Genomic DNA, 23432 nt, shown 5'->3' on the forward strand with positions numbered 1-23432 from the left:
CTGCTGAATGCTAATCAAGGGTTAGGAAGCTTTAGTAGCAGTTTTAAGTATTTGATAGTTTCCCATTATTCTTGGATGGAATGACTCATTGGATGTGTGGAAACATTTTTAAAGCCTACATGTTCTTCTAAGACTGGACACAAATGTGCTAATGACTAAAGTGTCTTCTTTAGGAATGTATTGTCAAAACCATGACAGTGTGGATCGCTGCATTTGTCATGCCTCATAGGCCATGAATTGTTCTCCAAACTATGCAAGTGCTTGGTGGGTTTTTTATTTGTAGGTATCTTGCCATTTTTTATAAGCAATTATTAAAGAGATATTTAAGGTTGGAATGTAGTGTCTGTACATATGAATGCCATGCATTTATAAGAAAAGTATTACATGGTTCATCTGTGGTGTAAGGAAATGTATTTAGAACATCTGCACAATCCATTTGAAAGAAAATTCTGTGTAACTCTGAATTTAGTAGAAAATATGGTGTTTTCTTTTTTTTTAATTATCTGACTATCAATATGGGTTATTAATAGATGAACACCCTGAAATGAGGAAGAACACAAACTTTCTTTGCACAGAGCCAGCAGGAGCTTGGCTTTCTGTTCACCCTTTTAAACTTACCACGTCTTATTTTCTTTCAACAGAAAACTTTTCTTTACAGACTACGGGAATACTGCCAAGATTGAGAGATGTGACATGGATGGAATGAACAGGACATGGATAGTAGACTCTAAAATTGAACAGCCAACTGCCCTTGCACTAGACCTTGTCAATAAATATGTGTACTGGGTTGACATATATCTGGATAGTGTGGAAGTTGTTGACTACCAAGGGAGAAAGAGGCATACAATAATTAAAGGCAGACAAGTAGGTATTTATTTACAAAGTAGTAAAAAGTAATTATCGCAATAAATGAATGTACATGATGCTAACAGTTACAGGAATACCAGATTTATGGTTTGTTTTTTTTTTTCTCTTTTAATGTCTAATGCATTTGAACTAAAAAGATCCATCTGCACATTTTGCACTATTTGCAATTTAGTCCTTTTTGCAACCTATGGACAAGCTTCCATGCAGTGTCTCATTATCAATGCCCCATGTAAGTCACACTCTCCATTGTAAAGGACTTAAAGAGGGAAAATAGGGAATGATGGAAAGATACCTGGGGATAAATTATTAATGACAAGAAAATGTCCTTGCCAATTCAGGAAAAAGAGACCAACAGGCACAAGAATGTGGGGGAGGAAAAAAACAATAGCAAAAGTTACTCACCTCTTCAGGCCAGTCTTGATGCCCTTAAAATCATATTTTGTTGATGGCAGTGATGCTTTTCCCAGTTGATCCAGATATTCAGTTATAAACACAAATGTTGGGACTGCATGAGTCTTTGAGCAGGAGACACCAACCTGCTGTTTCAGCTTGGAGACTGGGTAGTATGTAGCAGGGAAGGGGAGGGTTCCCTAGCAGTTGTGAGGCTTATAAGGAAGAATTAGCAAAGATCAAGCTGTTCCTGGTTGCTACTTGGAGTTCAGAGCTGGTGTGGGTGTCATATTTACATCTCCTTCTGCCTGAGGTTAAACAGAGTGTGTAAAAATGTGCAGACAGAGCAAACATTTTACCTGCTCTGCTGTCACGCTTTGCTTGCTTCCCAGCAGCACCATTTACTAAAAGACAACTGGTTAGCATGAGTAGAATTTAAAAATAAGCAGAAAATATGACAAAAACTGGTCTAGGTTACCTAACTAAATAGCAAAAACTCTCCTTTTATTTATTTATTTATTTATTTATTTATCTGTTTGTTTGTTTGTTTGTTTATTTTTAACTCCAATACTCCCAGTCTTTAGCCAGTTGTTCTGGAATAACAGGTCTTGTAAACTTTTTTTTTTCCAGGTAGCACTTTGGCATAGTTACTTAAAAACCAAAAGCTATTTTTGGAAGCAGCTAACAAATAGTTTTACAAGTTTGTGAAAGAGTTGTACAAGTGTCATAGGAGAGATGCTTTTTCTTTATTTTCTTAAATTTGGATGCAAAAGAGGTTTCTTTGTCAAGTTCGGAAGGGTTCTTTCTTCTCTAAACTAGCTAAGCAAGTAGAAGGATGTCTCTCTTTCCATATGGGTGAAGGGTATAAAAAAATTTGGCCTCTCAGTTGCTCACTGCTGTCACGAAAGGAGAAGCATATTGGTTGTCTTTCCACTCAAATGAAAAATTGGTAATTTCCCCCGGTTTTGTGCCTGCATTTGCCAGGATTTGGAGTGACTGTTACTCCAAGTTATTCCTCATTACTCCAAGGAAACAGACCAGAAAACTATTCTCAAGAAATTTTAGGGATTAAAGTTTATTTCATAAGTACAAGCATATCAAAAGACATGCAAAAAATGCATAAATTAAATAGAAATAATTAAGTTATTTTAAAATGTGTTGTAAAAATGTCACATTTTTAATTGTGTAAATATAGAAAAGCTCTCATGGGAGTTAAATAATAAAGATTTAAGCTGAGTGCAAATAGAAATAGGGAAGAAATTATTATAATGCAGAGGAGAATTCAACAATTTCATACAGATGCTTCATTATTTTTAAGGCTGTTTTCTTTTCCACCTAACTACAGTTGAATTGAATTTCTATTGGGTCTTAACTAAAGACTCCCACTGATCTCAATTATTTATATTTATTTTCTGGGTAAGGGCAGAGTCCAATGGCAAGATTTGGGCAACTGGAGGTAATTTCCAGAATGGGCTGGACTATTTCATGTGCCATACAACTTTTTTGGTTTGGGTAGGATTTTTTTTGTGACATATGTCTGAATTTGTGAGTAAATGAGCTAAGCGATTACTTTGTGGTGAGCAGTTTATTGTTTAAACTAATAAGATATTCAGCCTGTGAATATCTGAACATCTGCCAACAAATTCTCTTCAATTTGTTCAGCTTTTAAAACTACCAATGAGAGATTTTACGTTTTCTAACTCTATAAATCAAGCACAACTGCTAGATTATGGAACACTTCATGTTCAAGATGTGATTGGCTAACTAACATTAGGTAATTTTTAATCAATATACCCAGACACATCAGAGATTAATATAGTTTTAGAAATCACTTTTTGAGAAACAAGCAGTACCATATTAGCACAACCATGTTCAAAGATACCAACACAAAAGGAACACAACCATACGTGAGGGAATTTGTTTATTCATTTATTTACTTAGGAAAACATTCAGTGAGTATATCCTGCCCTGTTTACCTCACTTTGATTATAACATAACAAAAAATACCTATAAACTGTGTTTTAAATACATATTTACTATATTTATTGGTTAATGCTAGGTACTATTATTTGGTTTATTTTAGTTATTATTAGTTAATACTAAAATAAGCTGTAGTACTTAAAATATGCAGAAAGCTTTCATTTAAAAGACAAACTGGAAAATTCAGAGGATAAATTAATTGCTAAATATTTTGAATTTTCTGCCTCTTATCTACAAAGCTTTTCTAATTATAAACTTTGGACTACAAGAATATGAACTGTACTTTTAGTGTATCTTTTATTATTTACAAATATTGACATATTCAGAAATCCTTTTGTACAGTTTAGCATGTGCCATTCCCAGTAACGTTTGATGTTTACAAATCATAGATATGCAGAAAATATCCAGCTAAAATAATGATTTTTTTTTTTTTTTCTTTTTCAGATTAGGCATCTTTGTGGTTTGGCAGTATTTGAAAACTATTTATATACAGTTAATTCAGATAACCTCAGCATTTTACGAATAAACAGGTATAATGGCACTGATGTTCAGTCTCTTGCTAGACTTGACAATGCTAAAGAGATCCGGGTATACCAGAAAAGAACTCAAACAACAGGTAAGATAATAATTCTTATTTTTAGCAAATGTAGAACCAGATATTAGGTGGTCATGTTGTTAAAAAGGTTCTTCCAGCAAACTCTATCGGAAGATGTAGTGAAAATATGTCACTGTGGCAAAACTCTTGCTTCTTCATCTGCCCAGTGTTCTCTGTGCTTACTGCCAGTAAGAGTTTTCCTGCACCTCTAAGCTCCTAACACAACTGCTTCGTGAGCAGTCAGCTTGGAGAACTGCCAAAGAGCCCTGGTCTGGGAGCTTTCTGGCTCCACACACTCAACACTTGCAGAATCTAACACCTTCAGAATAGTCAGATGTTCAATGCTGTCCTCACATCTAGGGCTCAGACCTCAGAGATTCCTGGTTTCTCTAAGCCTGCTTTATAGGCAGACTACAAACCTCAAATGAGGCCCTGTCTGCAGGGCTGCCAAAAAAAAAAAAAGGTGGAGAGCATAGAATCATAGAATTGCTTAGGTTGGAGTAAGCCCAACACTGGCCAAGTCCACCACTGAACCGTGCCATGTGGGTAGCTAGCCTGCCTAACTGCCAACACAATGAGTGTTGAGATAGGAGATTGCTGTTAGGTTTTCCTTGGTTTGTGTAAATATCATCTTTGCCTTCTGTGAAATAAATCTTTTTTTTTTTTTTTTCATCTAAAATGAAAAACTTTTTGTAGTCTCAGAATTTTTGTTGAAATAGCAGTTTCTGAGGTCCATACTCCTGTATGGCTCTAATCATGGCTCTGAACATCAGTGTGATCTGTGGGAACATTTTCCAAAGATAGCAAGATCCAAAATGTTCACAGTGATACTTTATGAAAAGTTTTTGATGTGACTGATAGCAATAAATCCTTGTCAGGACTGCTTGGACAGAAAACCCAATGCATCAATTCTGGTGATCAATGTCAGTGTTATTAAACAGACTGACTGCTTTTAGGAAGTTTCTGAAGTGGGAACAAACTCTAAATTGATGTAGACTGGATGAACTAATTTTCAACCCCATAGCTGAGGGCATTGATTTGTAGACGTCATTGTCTGAAGGAGGCTGCAAAAGACTTTGCTTACTCTAGGCCCTGCTCTTGTACCCCCTGAGGGAGTCGGGGGGGGGGTTGAGTAGAGGAGAGACATGAGCACAGTGTAATCTTTTATTACATCCTGTGATTACTCTGTTCCTCTTGCCCTTTGTTCACTCTGCCACTTCTTTTGTTTTGGATGGACGGGTTTGTTGCTTGTCTAGAATTGCTGTAAAAGCTGTCTGAGCTTGGTAGAGTTTCTGTATACCTTTAACAATATCGACCTTAAACCACTTCATTACTTCTTTTAAAACAAGCCCAAACAAACAAACAAACAAAAAAAAAACGTGAAAAGCTTGAGGAAAAGGACAAAGAAGAGGAAAAACTTTTTTTTTTTTTTATTTTAAGCTAAGGCACTGTTGGGCTATTTTAAGCCAGTAAATACAGAATAGCAAGGTAGATTTTTATTCTCATCAGATTTACTTTAAAGAGTGTGAAATATGAATTTGATATATTAGTCTGCTACTTTAGCACCATGCATTTGAAAATATGAAATCAAGGGAAAGGAATTCTTTGGCTTCTTCAGCTGGATTTATGTCCCAACTGTACAAATATGGAAAAATGCTCCAAGGCTCGTTCTGTTCTTTAGTTTCTGTCCCAAAAAGGTGCAGTCTGATGGAGCTGTATGAGTGGCAGACTGCATGGGCATGGGATTCACTCTGTCCTCAAAAAACCAACAGACCAAATGAACCAAAGCAATAAATAAAAAAGGGAGAAAGTGTCAGCTAGCCTAGGGGAGTGCTGCCTGGCAAATGCTGTGCAGAAGCTCATTCAGAAAGGGGTGACTGCACACAGTGGGAATGGCTCAATAGCTGCAAGGTGGTCCTTTGGATTACTTGCCTGTTTTAGGTATCATCTTAACAAAACCAACTTCCTGTGTAGTTGCATTCTGGGGAAAGATTTATTATGACACAAATTACCTTTTTTTTCCCCTCCTTTTCTAAACTTTCTTCATGCTAATGCATCTCATTGTCTTGCTCTAAACGATTTGAATCGTGCTGTTTTTCACTCGCTGTAGTCAGGAGCCACGCATGTGAAGAGGACCCATCTGGAACACCAGGGGGATGTTCACACATCTGCCTGCTCAGCAGCAACTACAAAGCACGGACCTGTCGCTGCAGGACTGGCTTCATCCTGGGGAGTGATGGCAGGTCCTGCAAAAGTACGTTACCAAAATCAGAGTCTGCCCACTGCTGGGATTCCAGGGGATAGTTCTGGGTGGTGTTTAACCTGCTTACCAATAACAGCAGCAACCACATGGGCTGCTTTTGGGTGCTGTTCGTTTGCAGCGTGTGCCTGGCACTTTGTTCATGTGCTCCTTGTATTCCCTTAAAATCATTTGATTTGGCTTAGTTCTTAAAAGTGACAAATCAAACCTCGGATGCTGTTCGAAGAATTCTAGAAATCATCACAATTTTGAACACATCAGACATACTATTTCTTTATTTACTGTGCAGTCTTACAGCACAGAGGCATTGAAATGCTGTTAAATCATGTGCCACATCCAGCTGCTGCCCACAGAATCAACATGTAACTCAGAAGCAGACCAGTCACACGAACAAGTCAAGCAAGGTTTTTCTCATAAGACTTTCTCAAAGCAAGTTTGATTGGTATGACTATGGTTATACCTAATTTTGGGGGATACACAGTCTGTTCAGACCAAAGGCATGAAATTAGATGCTTTGATGGATACTGGTAGATGGGTATATTTGGCCTCAGTCAAGCCTCATATTGTTTTCATAGTAAATTCCAACAAGAAGACTCTGAAAGGTATTAGGAAAAATATATATTTTAGAGAATTTTAAGAGGTATATTGATAGTCCTTAGGGAATTTGAGGATATTCATAAGTATCTTTAAAAAAAGACAATCACCTTACTAAGCTTTAGTTTATTTCTAATTAACCTACTTATTTAAATTGTAAACAACTCCTCAGAAATGGGAAGTATTGGTATCTGGTTTCTATCTCAGTAAGAAAGAACAGTATGTGTGGGTATCTTGTATTCCTTCCCATGTGAGAGAAATTTACTGTAATCTTTTGTCTTGTTTGTTTCTGAGAAAATTCAGGTGAAAAATATGGTGTTTTGTGTTTGCTGGAGTTCATGGTCTTGTTAGATTTCGTGTTTACTTCAGTCATGGTCTACATTAGCCTCAGAGATCCTAACAAATTGTAAAATTACATGTCTACAAAGCTATATTTGCCTATTTCACAGTAGATACAAAGTTATTCTGGGATCAAGCATTGCTTTTTAGTGTGGGATTTTTATAGGGGAAAAAAAATTAGATGTAAGCAGTTCACTGAAGTAATTTGTATTTTAATTAGGTTAATATAATTAGGTAGATTTCTTGAGTTTGGATACCTTCAGAATACTGGGAAGTTTAATTTTTGGTATTGAATAATGCTTCTGCTCCCCCACTAATTGTGCCAGTTAATTAAGCAGTGACATTAAGCACTGTAAAGAAGATTAGGCAGCATCAGTTGTTTATGTTTGTAATCTTTCTTTTGCAGGACCAAAGAATGAATTGTTCCTTTTTTATGGGAAGGGACGCCCAGGAGTAATACGAGGAATGGACCTGAATACCAAAGTATCTGATGAATACATGATCCCTATAGAAAACCTGGTTAACCCTCGTGCTCTGGACTTCCATGCTGAAACCAATTACATTTATTTTGCTGATACTACCAGTTTCCTAATTGGACGACAGAAAATTGATGGCACAGAGCGAGAAACAATCCTCAAAGATGGTAGGCAATGCTAACTGGTAGTGACATTCAGAGAATCTGACTGAGGAGAAGTTGAACTGACATTTACAGATAATTTAAAGCTTTATTTACATCTTCTGTGGGAGACAGACCCAAAACTAGACCTTGAACAGAGTTGGAGATACACTTTTTTTTTTTTTTCCTATTTCCTCTTTATTTTTCCTGAGTGCAGAAATGTTGTTTGGTGAAGTTGCTCTGTTGTGAATTCTTACTTTGTCCATTTTAGCTAATACCTGTCAGTGAGTAACTCTTACATCTCCACTGTGTTATTTTAGTAGTTAAATACAAGATATACATGAATGTAGTAGGTGTAGTTCTTTGTAATCATTTGCTGAGCTGTCCCATAGCCTTGTGTACTTTATAAGACTTCTTCACTCCAATCTGTGTTAAAATGTGGATTCTGGAACTTATTCTGGGAGTTTGGCAGAACGAAACTTCCTCAAATGTTTGCAAACTCACTAGAAAAAAAAAAAAAACATTGTCTTTCCTGGTGCACTTTCCAATGTATATGTGGAAAAAAACAGGAAGACCCAAATATGTTTTAGAACCTTAATTAAGACGTTTGTACCATTTATTATAGCAATGAGAGGAAATGGCAGCAGTTCCCTAGTTTCCACCTCTCCCAGCACACTTCACAAAATCTTCCTGGTCTAGTATCACATCTCATCATATTAAATGCACTTTCAGTAATAAAACCTCCAGCTTGTCAACCTGTATGTCTTTTTCTTTTATGGACATTTTCCTGAAGGACTGCTTCAGCAGGAACCATTTTCCAATACTCAAGAAAATAAGCAGTATGAATATTCATCTTGGCCTTCAGAGAGCTTAAAATCTTTACTTCTAAAATGAAGCTTGAGATAATGGAAGTAACTAAAATACCATTGTTTTGGCACAGGGATTTTCTTTCCCTGTCATTCATAACCTCTCTGAGACAGGTGGATTAAGACATGGGTTATCTACATTTTGCAGGAATATGATGCTTTTTTTGGTACAGGGACTCTCCACAGACCTCAGTCTGCACAAAGATCCCTTCAGCAGTAGTTGCAAGGAAGAGATGGCTCTTTACACCCTGTATGGGTTATTACCTAAGAACAAGCAGCTGTCTGAGTAAATAATCAGCTGTTAATCTGGTAATTCTTCATCTCACTGCAAATAGGGAAATGGATAATATACATCACAAAACTTCCATTGATGAACTTGTCTTACTAGACGCACATTTGATTTTACAACAAAATAATCCAAATGTGGAGTAGAGGACGGAAAAGACAGTATGTAAATTTAGAGATAAGGAAACCAAGATGAGATGTTTTTAGCCTAATCAAACATGAATAAACTTTGTATACCAAATCAGCAAACTGAAGAGATTTTTAAATAATGTTTAACTAGAATGTCTGCTTTTTATAAGTACTACATAGCGAAAATACCAAGGCCATACCAAAAAAAAAAGTTATGGATTGTCTGGTGATAAATTATTGTTGCTCCTAATATTTAGGAAGACCGAGAAAATGACCCTGTCCTTGTCCCCCCCAGCCTACTCCCCAGGAGCTTACATTTTTAGTTAGAACTTGGTGTAGTTTCATAACCTTAAAGTATGTTTAAAGAACACTTGTTAATGTATTTTTCATGATTTAAAAAGTTAATATGGCCTCTAACCACACTACCTCAGATTTTATTCTTGTCAGCTCTTAAGAACTCAGCAGGGACAGATTAAATTGTTCCTTGGTGGAAGGCTGCTGGAGAAAATGAGGTGTGTCAGGAGGTGGTTTAATGTTGGCTCTGAGCAGCATGCTGTGAAGGAACTCTGTCCGTAGTAGGTGTCGATTCTCAGATTAGAAATTGCCAGTTTTTGTGACTATCAGGATTTGCAAGAACAGATCTGCTCACTCAAACAACTCTGTAACTCAGATAATTACAGCTTGCCTACAGGAGAGACTGATCCTACAAGCTGTTGACTGGGAGCTGAGAACTTTGAGGACCTACCACTGCTGGAGTTTGATTTCCCATGTAGTCTCAGCTGTGATTTCTTCTTCATCACTTCAGGAAACAAACTGCTGTCTGGTATTGATAACTGTTTGACAGCACACGGCATGACCAGTCCTATGGTTGGTGGCACAACTGCAGTAGTAGTGTACTTTCACCAGCAACAGAAATTGATATAATTCAGATTTCAAACTTGCATGTAAAATCAGTCTGGTTAAATTAAAATAGAACAAACCAGACATTTTAGAGGGTTTAGAATATTGTACAGTTGAAGTAACAAACACAAACTCTGGGGTTTACTTAACTTGCCTTGGTCCCCTTATTTTGTTTGAGTCTTGCTGTGAGCCTTAAAGTGTTATATTAATCACTTGCAAATATTAACAAAGATGTTCAACAGCAAACTTTTGGCTTAAAGAAGATCAAAGTAAGTCTGTAAAGATCTTTGGAAGCCATTTAACAGGCTGGTATAGAGAAGAATTTTTTTTTTTTTTTTCCCCCCCAGTTTTCCTGTTAATCTAGTATTTTAGGGAAGATGAGTGTCCATGAGCTCACTGACATTGACCTAGGCCATTCTGTACCAAATTACACACTGTGCTTATAGTCTCTTACATGTGTAAAATCCATGTGGCAAATTGCTGCTTCTAGAAGTAAGAGTTTTTAAAAATCTTGTATGTATAATCAGCATATTTGGAGCTCAAATACTGTAAAATCAGTGTTGACTGTAAAATTCTGGTAGTATTTCCAGAATTACAAATGTATTTTTTTTTCTAATATCAAGTGAACAAGAATTAAAATAATGTTTTATTCACCTTATCCTTTTTATGTTGAAAGGTCTGCACTGCAGAAAGCCTGGCCTACTGTGGTCAGATCAAATTTGTTTAACCTGAAGGACAGAATGGCCATTATTTTATTCCTGTTTACTCCCTGATATGAAGCCCACATGAAAAGCAAGGAGTATGTTTCAAGCTTTGAGATAGTTCAATATAAGTAAACTCTAGACCATAACTTCACAGGAAGAATGTAAACTGTCTCTGTAGGATTATACTGTAGAAGTCTTAATTGTTTTAAAACTTTCTGATATATTAAATGTCTACTTAACATGAGATTTGGTTTAGAAACATAGATGCTCCAAACTGACCACAGATTGTATGGTAGTTCAGATACAGTAGCTCTTATTTGAAACTGGATAGACTTGGACCAATATACTTGTATATTTTAGGAGGTATCTATCATTCTAATCTAATGCTTGGCTTTCTACTTTACAGTAAAAGATTTCAAGTACGGAATGTAATGGTTCCCAAAGAAAGGGGGGGAAAAAAAGGGAAAAAAACTGAAACAAAACCCACCAAAACACATAAAACCCCAAAACATTTTCATTTAAAAGTTGATCTTATCAGTATAAAAACTGTTTAACTCAAAATGTCTAGGTCAGGCAGGATAAATATAAAATGGGTTTTGAACTAATCGTTCCTTGTCCACAAGATGGATTTTAGCTGTGTCAGTGTTTTCCTGAGTTGAACAAAGTCTTCTGAGACCCCTCTGAGCCTTAAAGGACTTTTCTTTCACTACTGAAGCTTGTCTTTGTCCCCTGTTCTGTTCAGCAGTCATTCACCAGCCCAGGGCTCCAATGTCCTTGCTTTCTGCTTTTCCCTGTTGTGCTTCTCTCTTCTCCATGTACTTGGTCAGTCCAAGAGTAAAGGCCACTCTCCCACTTTCAGAGTTCCAGCTGGCTCTAGCAGTGCCTTTTTAAAAGAATGTAGGAAAGGCACTGAGACATGGCAAAACTGACAGTGTCCATCAGCCTGGGAGAACCTGGCTGAGCTGCAGGCACTGGTCTCACCCACTCTGATCCATAGCTGGTTTGTCCTTTGCATGGTTCTTCTCAGACTAGGTGGTTGCTGTGCTAGGTGTGTCATTGTAGTATTGCTACACATCTTCTCTCTGGAGAGTGACTTTTGATGCCCTTCTTCCTTTGAGCTTTGTAGATCACAAGGAAAAATACTTCCCCAAAATTTCAGTGATGTTTAGGTATATCAGAAATATAGATAACATTGAACACATTTTGGAAAACCTCTGAGCATATGCCCCTTTTTTTTTTTTTTCTTTCCATAATTTTCTCACATTATGTCTTCCAGGATTTAGTGTCATCTCTATGCTCATGACTAATTTGCTAAATTTAGATCTAGTTTCTTTTGTGAACAAGGTTTAGTTGGTACTTTGGTGGGTACCTTTGTCTGTCTGTAATATTTTTTAGACCTCCAGAATGATTTGAAGTTAACTAGATATATAGTGCAGAGGTCAAGTATAATATAAATCCTAAACTTTTGTAAAAAATAGGCAAAAGATATCAAGGACTGATGATCTGCAAGTTCACTCATTGATCTGCAGCTGGGCATAGCAACATGAAAACAAGCTGGGAAATGGAATTATAATGGAAGAAAAAATGTCACTGTTCCTCAGCTAAGTAGTGAGCAAACAAAGCAGCACAAGAATACAGAGGTACTCAGACTTCAGCTGCCCCCATGTTCAGAGAACTACCCACTTAGAGATGGCAGCTGGAGCTGTGATGTACCTGTAATCCCTCTTACTCTTCAGGTCACTGCAGGAGGTAGGTTGAACTTAGGAGTTTGATGGTTAAAGGCAAAAAAATCCCAACACCTAACAAGTATAAAATACATCAGTTTTCTCTGCATACATCTCCATGAGTGTTTAGCTTAGCAAGAGCAATATGCATGGGATAGAACGATTACACATTTGGAACTAGAGACAGCATTACACCTAAAAAGAATACTGAATTACTCTAGACCTTTTTTCATTTTTTCAAGATAAGTAAACTTATACCTCAATTACTTTCTATGTAATTTTATTTTCTCAAAATTTTATTTTCTTTTATATAAAAAAAAAGGAAATCTAATTTACATGTTCATCTTTTTTTCATCTGTGCTGTTTGTCTGCTGCCATTGTGCCCACCTTTTTCATTTTTTCCAGATAAGTAAACTTATTCCTCAATTACTTTCTATGTAATTGTCAAAATTTTATTTTCTTTTATGTAAAAAAAAAAAAGAAATCTCATTTACATGTTTATCTTTTTTTCATATGTGCTGTTTGTCTGCTGCCATTGTGCCTGGGCAGAGGATATTGATAAGGGAAAAAGCAGTTTAAAACTAAAATGTGGCTGTCATGTTATGACTCTCAGTAGCCACTAGCTGCTTTTAATTTTCTATTGTTAAACACTGGAAGCCTACTTACTGAAGTATTTCCCTTACAGATATCCGTGTTATTTTTAAATTTTAGTATAAAGTGTGAGCTTTTATCATGAGCTTGATATACTTCAACTTTATATTTCAATGCATTTTGCTTTGTAAAAAAAGGAAATAGTGAGAAAACTAACATTAAATACAGTATTTTGCAATAACAAAGTGTTTGAAAACATTATCACTGTTAACTTGATAGGGAATATGATGGTATTACAATCACCAGAAGACATTGTTCAACAAAACCACTGTGAAATAATTTATCATGTTCCAATGCTACTGAGATTGTAACGGCATCTTTTATGGATGCTGTCATGGCACCCAAGTGTATAAAAAGCCCAATATTTCATTTATTGTGAAAACTGCCATATTTTTTTTGTAGTGCCTTGTTGATGACATGCCATATGTTAGCTGTGGGTTATAGTCAGCACAAAGTTTTCTGTTCTGCACTAAGTTACACAGAGTCAGGAAAAGCATTCTGCATCCCTTTACTGACTTCTTCTAGTGAATTAGTTTATTAGTGTGATAGTTAGTAAAGTTGCCTGGGGCCTAAAAAATATTGTTGGTGGAGAGTTTGTTGCAAGGAAAATATGCCTGATATGTTGCAAAAGAAAATTTGTGGAAGGTATAAATGTTGGTAACACCTTTTCATTAGTACTTACTGATTCTGTTACAGGCAGGGGTCTGGGTGGAGAAATCTTGAGGAAAGGGTTAGATGGTGGCAATACAGCACCACTGCACAATCCTGTTACAGTAAAAACATCTCTGATAACTTGAAATGCCCCAAACGAGCACTTCAGGAGTTCACATGAAGTCTTTTGGGAAGCTGACAGTTAAATTTCCTTTGTGTGGCAGCACAGTTCAAATAGTAAAAACAGTTGTGTTCATTTTAGCACATTTTCAGGTACACAGCTGATGTGAGCAGGATTTAAATGAGATCACTGACTTTGTCACATCAGACTTTCTTAAGAAAATTGTAATACATGAATTTTTAATGTACATTCTGATGAAATTCTCTCTGCATCATACTTGTTCTGAGAAAACCTTTCAAAAAAAGCTCCATTGTTGATCAGAAAGTGATGTCAGCACTGATGAAGGCTTGCATCTAGATGGCATTCCCGGTGTAAATGTGAACAGAAAAAGTAATTCACATCCCTGTTTTCAATCTTGATGATTCTTGTCATTGACATTGTATTGCAGGGTTGTATGAGTATGACAAAGAAGTAATAGAATCCATATTGCCAAGAAGCATCATAGTCAGGAGGGGATTTTTTTTTCATGGAGATATTGTAGGGTTTTTTGGAACTTTTTTCACCTTTTCAGCTGTATCAACCTTCATTTTGATTACAGCAAAGGGATGTACCAGTCTGGTGCTGTGAACTCTCAGGTGGAAGCACTGGAGTCATAGCTATTATGCTGTTATCCTATTACCTTTTTTCATCCAGGTGACAAGTTACCAAACAAAGTAACAGTAAAAGGAGCATTTCCACCCCAGGTTTGACCTCAAAGGATACTAAAGGAAGCAAAGGCAGCTTCCTCAGCTTTAGGGAGTCAGCAGCAGCCATGGGTGATCTACCCCTCAGCCCTCTTGTCAAGCAAGACACAGCTGTGTCTTGCTGTGGCACAGCTCAGGGGAGTTTGGCCATGTAAACATTGCCCTGTGCTCAGGAGGGCTTTGGTGTCCGCTGGTGGAGGGGTACATGGAGAAGTGACTTCACCTTGCCCAACAAAATATGCCATGGAAGGACTGAGGAAGAAGGGATAGCAAGTGTCTGGTCCTTGGGCTGCTGGAGCATGTCTGAAGGTGAAGGAGAGGGATCAGGGAAGGTGGTGGTCACTGATGCTGTAGCTGAAGCCTCATGTATCCTCTGTGAGGAGGGTATTCCTGTACTTCTGGTATCACCTGGTGGGATTGTCCTGTAGATACGGAGTGACCAGACCAGGAGAAGCATGCCAGAGGGCTGATGCAAGTCCAGTGATGGGGCAAAGGGTGATGCCTAAAGTCGGGCAGTGTCTTCACCTTCACAGCACTGCCAGTTAAGGAACTGGGATCATGTGGGAGAGGGCAGAGCTTAGTTAATGTTACAGGGTATTGGGTAAACTTGAGGGAAAACTTGCTGCTTGGGGAATTGTTTTCCTACTTCTCAAATGGGGAAACCTCCATGCTGTATGTAATGAACATTGTTGACTCATTTGGGTTCTAGATGGAACCCTACTGCTGTCAAACTCATGTCCCATTGGTACATCCAATAGTAGCATTGCTCATTGTTCATCTATTGCTTACTGTGTTCATGGTTTGCTTATGGACTTAGTGGAGTTCTAACTGTGGAGAATAACTCTGAATGTTGTGATGTTCGTAAGAACACATTTTCCAAGGTTAAGAGACAATGAAACAAATGTAAACTGAATGCCTATTTTACTTTTTTTCCTTAATAAGAGTGAAATTAGTGATTTGGGTAAAACCAAAATAATTTGGACTGCTAGAGCTGATCCTGGAAGCTGTTCTTGGCTTGAGTGATATTACTGTTTAGGGTTAAAATTAAGTATTTGTTAAATTCTCCCAGGGCCAGCTACAGTTAACATATCAAGGCTTATGGTTTAATATGCAAGTTTTATGACTAGTCTTTGTCTTTTGCAGGGTGTTTCCAGCAAAGACTAATTCTGACAGACACAGCAAATACAATTCAGGCTGAAGGAAATAATATAATTTAAAACTATGGACCATATGTTGTCCATTGTTTATAATACTAATGTATTATTATTGTCTTCCCTTTCTCTCAACAGATCTTGATAATGTAGAAGGCATAGCAGTAGACTGGATTGGAAATAACCTTTACTGGACAAACGATGGCCATAGGAAAACAATTGCTGTGGCCAGACTGGAAAAAGCTGCTCAGAGTAGAAAAACGTTGTTGGAAGGAGACATGTCCCACCCTAGAGGAATTGTTGTTGATCCTGTCAATGGGTATGTAGATTAATTTGTTTTTTAAAGATTGCCTTTATAGTACAAATCAATGCTGAATTTTGCTTAGGATGGGGTTTGTAAAGTCGTGTCATAGTCTGTAATACCTGTAATTCCTGTCCAGCATTCTTGCCTGAAGCCTTCAGAAGAATGTGTATGCCCAGACACCACTGAACCTATGTCCAGCTAATCTGAATGTGTTTCACCTCCTTCTCAAATTGAGTGTATCAGACCAGTATGTATTTTTAATACTATGTAAGCTTTGTGCTAGTCTCCTTTATTTCTTTCTTTGTAAATCTCAATTTCTGGAGATAATTATAAGCACATCCTTGCACACGTCGTTTACAAAACTCAATGAGACAGGTACTTTTCATTACTTACTGGGATAATTAATTGTGATAGGCTGCATAATAAAAAGAACATGATATTAGTGTGGTAGAGTTGCAGTTTACCTAAATTCACTGCTACATTTATTCAGGTAATTGTCACTAGAGAGTGATGTAGGGAGGTAATTCTAGTGTGCCTGCATTGATTGCTGTTCTCCTAGTACGAGAATGTATTTACACAATCAGGTTCTCACTCTGGAGCTTGTCCTTTGAAGAACGGAAGTGACTGTGGAAAGGCTACATTTAATTAAGGTCAGATAGTGAGGAGGTACAATCAAGACTACAAACCATAACCATACCTACAATTACTTTAAATTTTCCAGCTCAGTAAATGCGTGGCACAGGAAATAGTGTATGAAGATGTATTGTCTGAAAAGGGCTATTATATATAATATTTTTCTAATAAAATACCATGCCCTTCATGATTATAATTCTCATGGAAGCTTTTCTTGAGGGGTAGCATTTATTATGGCATTTTAATTATGTTTAGAAAATATTACTCTGGATTTAACCAATGCAGCAGCATTAACTGCATTTTGGGATACAATTAAAGCACATCAATGTAAATGTCTGTTATTGTAAGCATGTTTTAGCTTATGACAGGATAACTAGAATATGCAAGACAAAAACTTAATGCAGAAATGCTCAGTAATGCTGTTGAGCAGTCATGTAAATATTTGTAAAACATATTTTGTCTTCCATAAAGTAAATACCATGCTGACCTGAGTCTCTGCCTGAGCTTTAGGGCATGTGCAGCTTTTACAATTCTGTGAAAAGCCTAGTGTTGAGTCAAACATACAATGAAATTTATATGTGTGAAAAATTGGTTGGTGTTCTTAGCATATATTTACAAAAATATTAAAAGAACCCAAAACAGCCTTCTCATAAGTAGCTTGGAACACACAGAAATTAAGCAAAAGAGACACAAAACTCTGCATTTTCATATCTGTAAACGTGTAATTATGGTGCAATTTTTATTTGTTTTCTCATTTTGTATGTAAAACCCAAATTGATCTAATTATGTTTATACATAAAAGTCGATTTTAATTTTTTGACCAGTAGATTTGGCATCATTTAAACTGATGTAACAATCCTGGTTTTGCACTTCACTGTTTTGTTCCTTTGTAAATTCAGAATTTAAAATCAGAGACTTTTATTCTTCAAAGTCCAGACAGGTTAGGTCGATCACCCAAGTTATTTCAGAAACATAAATCTAGAGAAATCAAAGATGAGGCAAATAAATACCAGTTAAGTCATGGCAACCTTAACAAGTAGGATCCATGTAAGATCAGTATGATGTTTTTCTTCTACTTAATGCTTAAAAGTCAAGTCTAGGATTTCAGTTAATAGATTGCAGACTTTTAATGTTTTCAGTGTATTGCTATCACTGTATCATGTGATCTGAAATAGTGTTTACATGTTTCATAGATTGCATACAGGTTTTTAAAAATGTAAGAAAACATTAAAATGGTGTTTCTTAGCACATTTCCTACCCTCTGCTTTTGTGTAAGTGCAAGTTGTGTATTTTTAAATTGTGGAAATCAGAGCTGTCACCAGGAAATGGTATAATTAAATATGATAATCAGATTAATTCAATAAGGGGGAAAAAAGAAACTTAGGGTGTGTTCAGTAGAGTCCAGCAGAGACTGACTCAGAGAACTCATCTGAGCTAATACTTCTAGATGATTTACTCCAACACTTGCTTAACTTTTCCAAAGTAACATAGGCACCTATTTTTCAGAATTGTTTTGGTTATCTGCAGTACTGCTCTATAAACCATAAAATGATGCTAAAATTGCCTTCTAGCTCTTCTTCAAATATTTTTTTATAGCCAGTCTTTCTAATTTTTTTTTTGTGAAGGACCAAGTAATAATAATTTTTTTGAGTAATTTAGCTGCTTTCGTGAGGGATTTGAAGTTCATAGAATGTCAAGGTTATCCTGTTAAACCACAGTGAATTAATTCATACATTGCAGCTTTTTTGATAGTATTAAGCATAATAAAAGGCATATTTGCATCATAAAGGCAAATTAGACTTGTTAAAAAATAAAAACAAAACAGTAAAAGTTTGAACTTCGTTACAAAGTCAGTAAAATTGCTGTTTGCTTTTTTATATATATATATCATAATTCTGGTGTGATTAAATCAGGTTTTAAATAATTATTGCACTTTTCTTGTTCCTTAGTCCATTTGGTATTCATGTAGCTCATTACAATATGAGGAAAACAACGTGTCTTTTCAGCAGCATCCAGCACACAGGGAAGGTAAAACTAGAGCTAGAAAAAGTAGTGGGAAGAAACACGTAATAGTCAAAATCGCTCTGGTTCTGCTGTTGAGAACTGCTGCTAAAATTGTACAGTGTAATTCACATGATTAAAACGGTATCTGAATGTTCATTTCTATGATTTCATAGCTGGATGTATTGGACAGACTGGGAAGAAGATGAAATAGATGACAGTGTGGGAAGAATTGAGAAGGCATGGATGGATGGCTACAGTCGGCAGATTTTTGTAACATCAAAGATGCTGTGGCCAAATGGTTTAACTCTGGACTATGGTGCCAATGTATTGTACTGGTGTGACGCCTATTATGATCACATTGAAAGGATATTTTTGAATGGAACTGACAGAAAGGTAAACGAGAAGTACCACCGGCTTGCCACAGGCATGCTCTTCCTCTGGATTTCATTATGTTATGTTAAAAATACTTTCTGAGCTTTTTAAAGTCTGTCTAACCCTGCAGCATGTCCAGTGTCATCTCTGATGAAACAAGCAATGTTGGCAGTGTCCTGTAGGAGACTATAATACAGCTTAAAATTTTCATCTTTAGAAAGTGACACAAGTTGATTTGGGTTTTCTAAAAAATCTATTTTTCTTATGTGACAATAAGTTACATTTTGATTGAGCTACGAAGCCATAAAATGCTTTTCAGTAGAACAAAAACGTTCTTTTGGCTCTGCCAGAGAGAGACTTTTAGTTAACTTCATGGGACAAGCTGCTTTTGATGAATCTTACCACCCTGTCTGAGCATTTGTGGTAAAATGCAGAGGGGGAAGCACTGAACAAATGTTGAGTCAAAGATGGACAGAGATTGTTGTAGTTGTTACTCCTGGCTACATGAGCTAGAAACGAGCCTGTATAAAAGTCCTCTGTGGAAATGGTTAAAGCTTGGACTGGAGTCTGATAATTTGGGGAAGGTTTATCAGCTGCTTCATAAAATTAGTAACCTGACAACTTGAAAATTCATTGTTGAGAATGATGGATATTAAGTCCTTCTGTGGGACTTTTGTGTCACAAAATGTACATGTCCTGTGATTTCTCATTTATCCTTCACTCATGATTCCCTCTGTATAACAATCTTGGTAGGACCAATATAGAGCTCTCTTGTACTGACTAGTTTTGGCTAGCAGTGCTAGATTTCCTGAAAAGTTCCTGGGCAGAACAGTTCTAGGAGGGGTCAGTGCAGCTGCTATGGATTGCACATGGATTACTAGTGAGGACTACTGGTTTTGCCTCTGGGTACAACTGCTGAATAGTAAGAAGCACCTGTCTTTAGAGGGGGCAAAAAGGGTTTTTCTAAACACTTTTTCTATAATTGTGTGATTTAAATAAAATGCATAACCATTTGAATAATGGTTTTGTAGTCAAAAATAACTAGAAGTTACTTGCCTTTGATGCTGAACCATTTGTTGTTAAATATAGCATATTTTGGTCAATAAGGGGTTGGGAAGTCCTACAAGTATTCTACTAGCTGCTGGATAATTGACTGACGGATTAATTTTGATCAAAAGCAGTTAACTGAGGAGTTTTGAACAAAAGAATTCCAAGCCCAAAGAGAAAATTCGAGGGGCAAAAGGGGATGATGTTTCTCACCTCAAATTAGCTGTATTTTAGTTTTCTTTATCTCCTTGTTCTCTTGGGTTTGTATCTCTAAACAGAGTCAAGGTAGGGCATTGAACTACCTTCTGCTTTCTAGGGGCAAGGCAGAAATACACTGTTGGGCACTAGTTCAAGCAAGGGCCGCAAGGTCTACCTGGAGTCTTCTCTTCTCCAGGCTGAACAACCTCAACTCCCTCAGCCTGTCCTTGCAGAAGAGGTGTTCAAACCCTCTGGTCATGTTCGTGGCCCTCCTCTGGACTTGTGCTGGGGGCTCCAGAGGCAAATGCAGAACTCCTGGCAGTGTCTCTTGAGAGAAGGGTAGAGGGGGAGAATCACCTCTCTCAACCTGCTGGCCAGTGCTTCTTTTGATCCAGTCCAGGTTGCAGTTGGCTTCTGGGCTGGACTCACACATGGTTGAGCTTTTCATCAGCAAAAGCCCCCAAGTCTTTCTCTTCAGGACTTGAAAAAGAAATTTTGTCTTACTTTGGGAATAAACTATGGCACTTTTTTTATTGTTTTTTTTTAAGTTCTCACAACCCAAACTATAGAGGAAGTTCACAGAAATAAGGGAGCAAACTCTGCACGTAATCCACACTCCAACAAAACCAAGCAACTCATATGTGCTTTGGTTTCAAAGAAGCAGATATATGATACACTTGTCAAACTAAAAGTTATAGAAAAACCATGCTCTTTTGCTAGGGAAGGAGGTGGGTACTTTCTGAACATAATGATTGCATGGTTATTTATATTGCTCTGTTATCTGACGGGACACAATGAACTTATAAAAGTTTTTGAGTTAGATACAGATGCTGGTATATAGGGTGGCTTTACTCTCTTTATTTGATTTTATTGCATGTGGTTGTTATATTTGGGCACAGTACTTATCTCAGATATCCTTTTTTATGTTGTCTGCAGTGTATCCTAATGGAAATTAATATTTATTTTAACCTGGATAATACTTACCTACCACTAATTCATTGCAGGTAGTCTACAGTGGAAAAGATCTGAATCATCCTTTTGGACTATCACATCATGGAAATTATATTTACTGGACAGATTATATGAATGGGTCAATTTTCCAGTTGGATCTGGTTACAAGGAATGTGACACTGCTAAGAAGTGAGAGACCACCTTTGTTTGGGCTCCAGATTTATGATCCACGCAAACAGCAAGGTATTTAGAACATAGGATTTCTCCAAAGTTCTGCTATAAAAGAATATTTAGGATACCCTTAGACTCGCCTAGTATTTTGAGGTGACTAGATGAAAAACTATAGGAGGGAAAAAAAAAAAGAGTATAACTGGTGGCATAAGAAAGATTCTTTCCAATGTTTTAATCCATTGATGTTGCAATTGATCATCTCCTACTTATTAAAAAGTGAATCACAGTATTAACCCTTTTTTGTATTTACACTGTTATTGGCAATTTTCTGTCAAAGAGATACTGTGGAAGTGTAGAATAGGTAACATATACACATTAGCTCATGGACATAAACTATATTATTGCATTTACCTTTTCTTAAATAAGGTCATAGATCCTGTCAGTGTTTTCTTTTTTGTAATTTTTCTCCTTCATCTTGGACTACATCAGCACCCTGTGACTTTATCTCCTGAAAGTACATGGTGCTGCTACACAGAATCAGAGAAATGAGATAAATGCCATAGGTTTGTATAGATGGAGTCAAGAAAAGTAACAAAATCCAAATTTAACCATTTATCTGAATGCTGCTTAGTACAGAGACAATCTTAAAATGTGCTTGTTAAAACAGTGATTTATTTTTTAAGTTTGCAGAACCTAGGGGTACTTTGTCCCTATGCATAAAGATCAATTTTATTTTCACAGCATTGTCACCTTCAGGTCTGGGTGTGGGTACAGTGCCTCGTTCATATGTGTTCTTAGCACTTGCAGGATTTGACTGTATCTCTCATTTGTACTCAATGAATAGCTTAGAGAGCAATTGATAAAACTAGAACAGAGTGGATAGAATCAAAGCATTAGAGGAAAAAAATCAGCACAGGTAGATATAGAAAAAATATTTAGATTTTATGTTTGTGTATATGCAGAGTATGCATATATACATTTCTCTGTGTATATAAAAAAAATTATACATGTATATATGAAAATATAGTAAATATTTTCTCTATATATCCTGGTTAATTATTTTGAATAGCTTTATTACAGAGGTGTTACACACCATGCATACTAATTATTTTTAAATTGTTTTTCTATCCAGAAAAATTACTGCTGGTGGTTTACAAAGGGAAGAAACAGTTTAGTCTTCAAAATGCTGCTGAAGTATAAAAAGGGAAGTGCATCTGTGTATAGGCAAAATACATGGCATGTAATATCTGTATGTATAGGGTCATTTCATTTTCTGATTCTTTTTAAAATTTATTATATTTGAAGGCTTAGATGTGTAGTTAATCTTCTTTGAAGAAGACAAATGCTTCTTCTCTACTTAAAAGTACATCTTCCAATTTGTTTTTCCTTGGGAAAACTGAATTTTACAATGTCTCAATCATCTGAAAAGCTTAGTGGTCTTCTTTACAACAGGTCTATATGAAGTCTTCTCCTTCCTGCTTAATAAAATTTTTATATATCCAACAAGGCTTTCTTAGGGAAAGCCACTGAGAGTAACACTTGATTGTGGAGTGCTGAGGTCCAGAAGCCAATTTGTAATTGTTTTTGAGTCTAAAAGCGATGCTGACAGGTTCTCCTTTCTGATATTGTAACATCTATATTTTCAATACCCAAACCAATCTGCAGCGTGTGTAGTAGTCCTGTGCTATGTCAAGGTCATTGTTACAGCGCATCTCTTAAGACAGATGGCTTGCACGGACTCTTTTTATTTCCAAAGTCATGTAAAAAGCTTTTTTGTTTTGTTTTGTTTGGGGTTTGTTTTTTTTGTGGTTTGTTTGTTTGTTTGTTTGTTTGGGTTTTTTTTGTTTTGTTTTGGTTTTTTTAAGATAAAATCTGCCCCCAAATCTACCCTCAAGTTGGCCCAACTTCAGAATATTTTGAACTGTGTCAGCTAAGAGAGGATATGGTAATTGCTTTAACTAGTACTTTTGGAAGCAGTCGTGGAGAGCAGCCCTTCAGAGCCGTCCGTCCCATGACACGTGGGCAGACCCCACCCACCCAGAGGGTCCCCCACAGCCCGGGGACACAGGCAGCGGTGCAGCCCCTGCCCAAACCGGCCCCTCTGGCGAGGGCCACGGGCGAGGCCTGTGCGGAGCCGCAGCCACCGCCCCACCTCGAGGAGCTGCCCGCGGCGCAGCAGGAGCACC

At 36.9% G+C, this 23432-nt stretch overlaps 1 protein-coding gene across 1 annotated transcript; it reads left to right on the forward strand.

The window, feature by feature from the left end:
- Positions 1-641: 641 nt before the first annotated feature.
- LOC103779904 (low-density lipoprotein receptor-related protein 1B-like) lies at positions 642-22446 on the forward strand (the record flags this gene model as incomplete). The annotated part of the gene is made up of 8 exons (XM_008947549.1): positions 642-864; positions 3682-3853; positions 5943-6086; positions 7432-7668; positions 15705-15885; positions 18681-18900; positions 21129-21318; positions 22379-22446. Coding segments are annotated over 8 exons (1435 nt in total), but the record flags the coding sequence as incomplete, so codon positions are not given.
- Between the last annotated feature and the right edge of the window lie 986 nt (positions 22447-23432).

The sequence above is a fragment of the Merops nubicus genome, unplaced genomic scaffold (assembly GCF_000691845.1).
Source record: "Merops nubicus isolate BGI_N331 unplaced genomic scaffold, ASM69184v1 scaffold3039, whole genome shotgun sequence".
NCBI classification, from domain to species: Eukaryota; Metazoa; Chordata; class Aves; order Coraciiformes; family Meropidae; genus Merops; species Merops nubicus.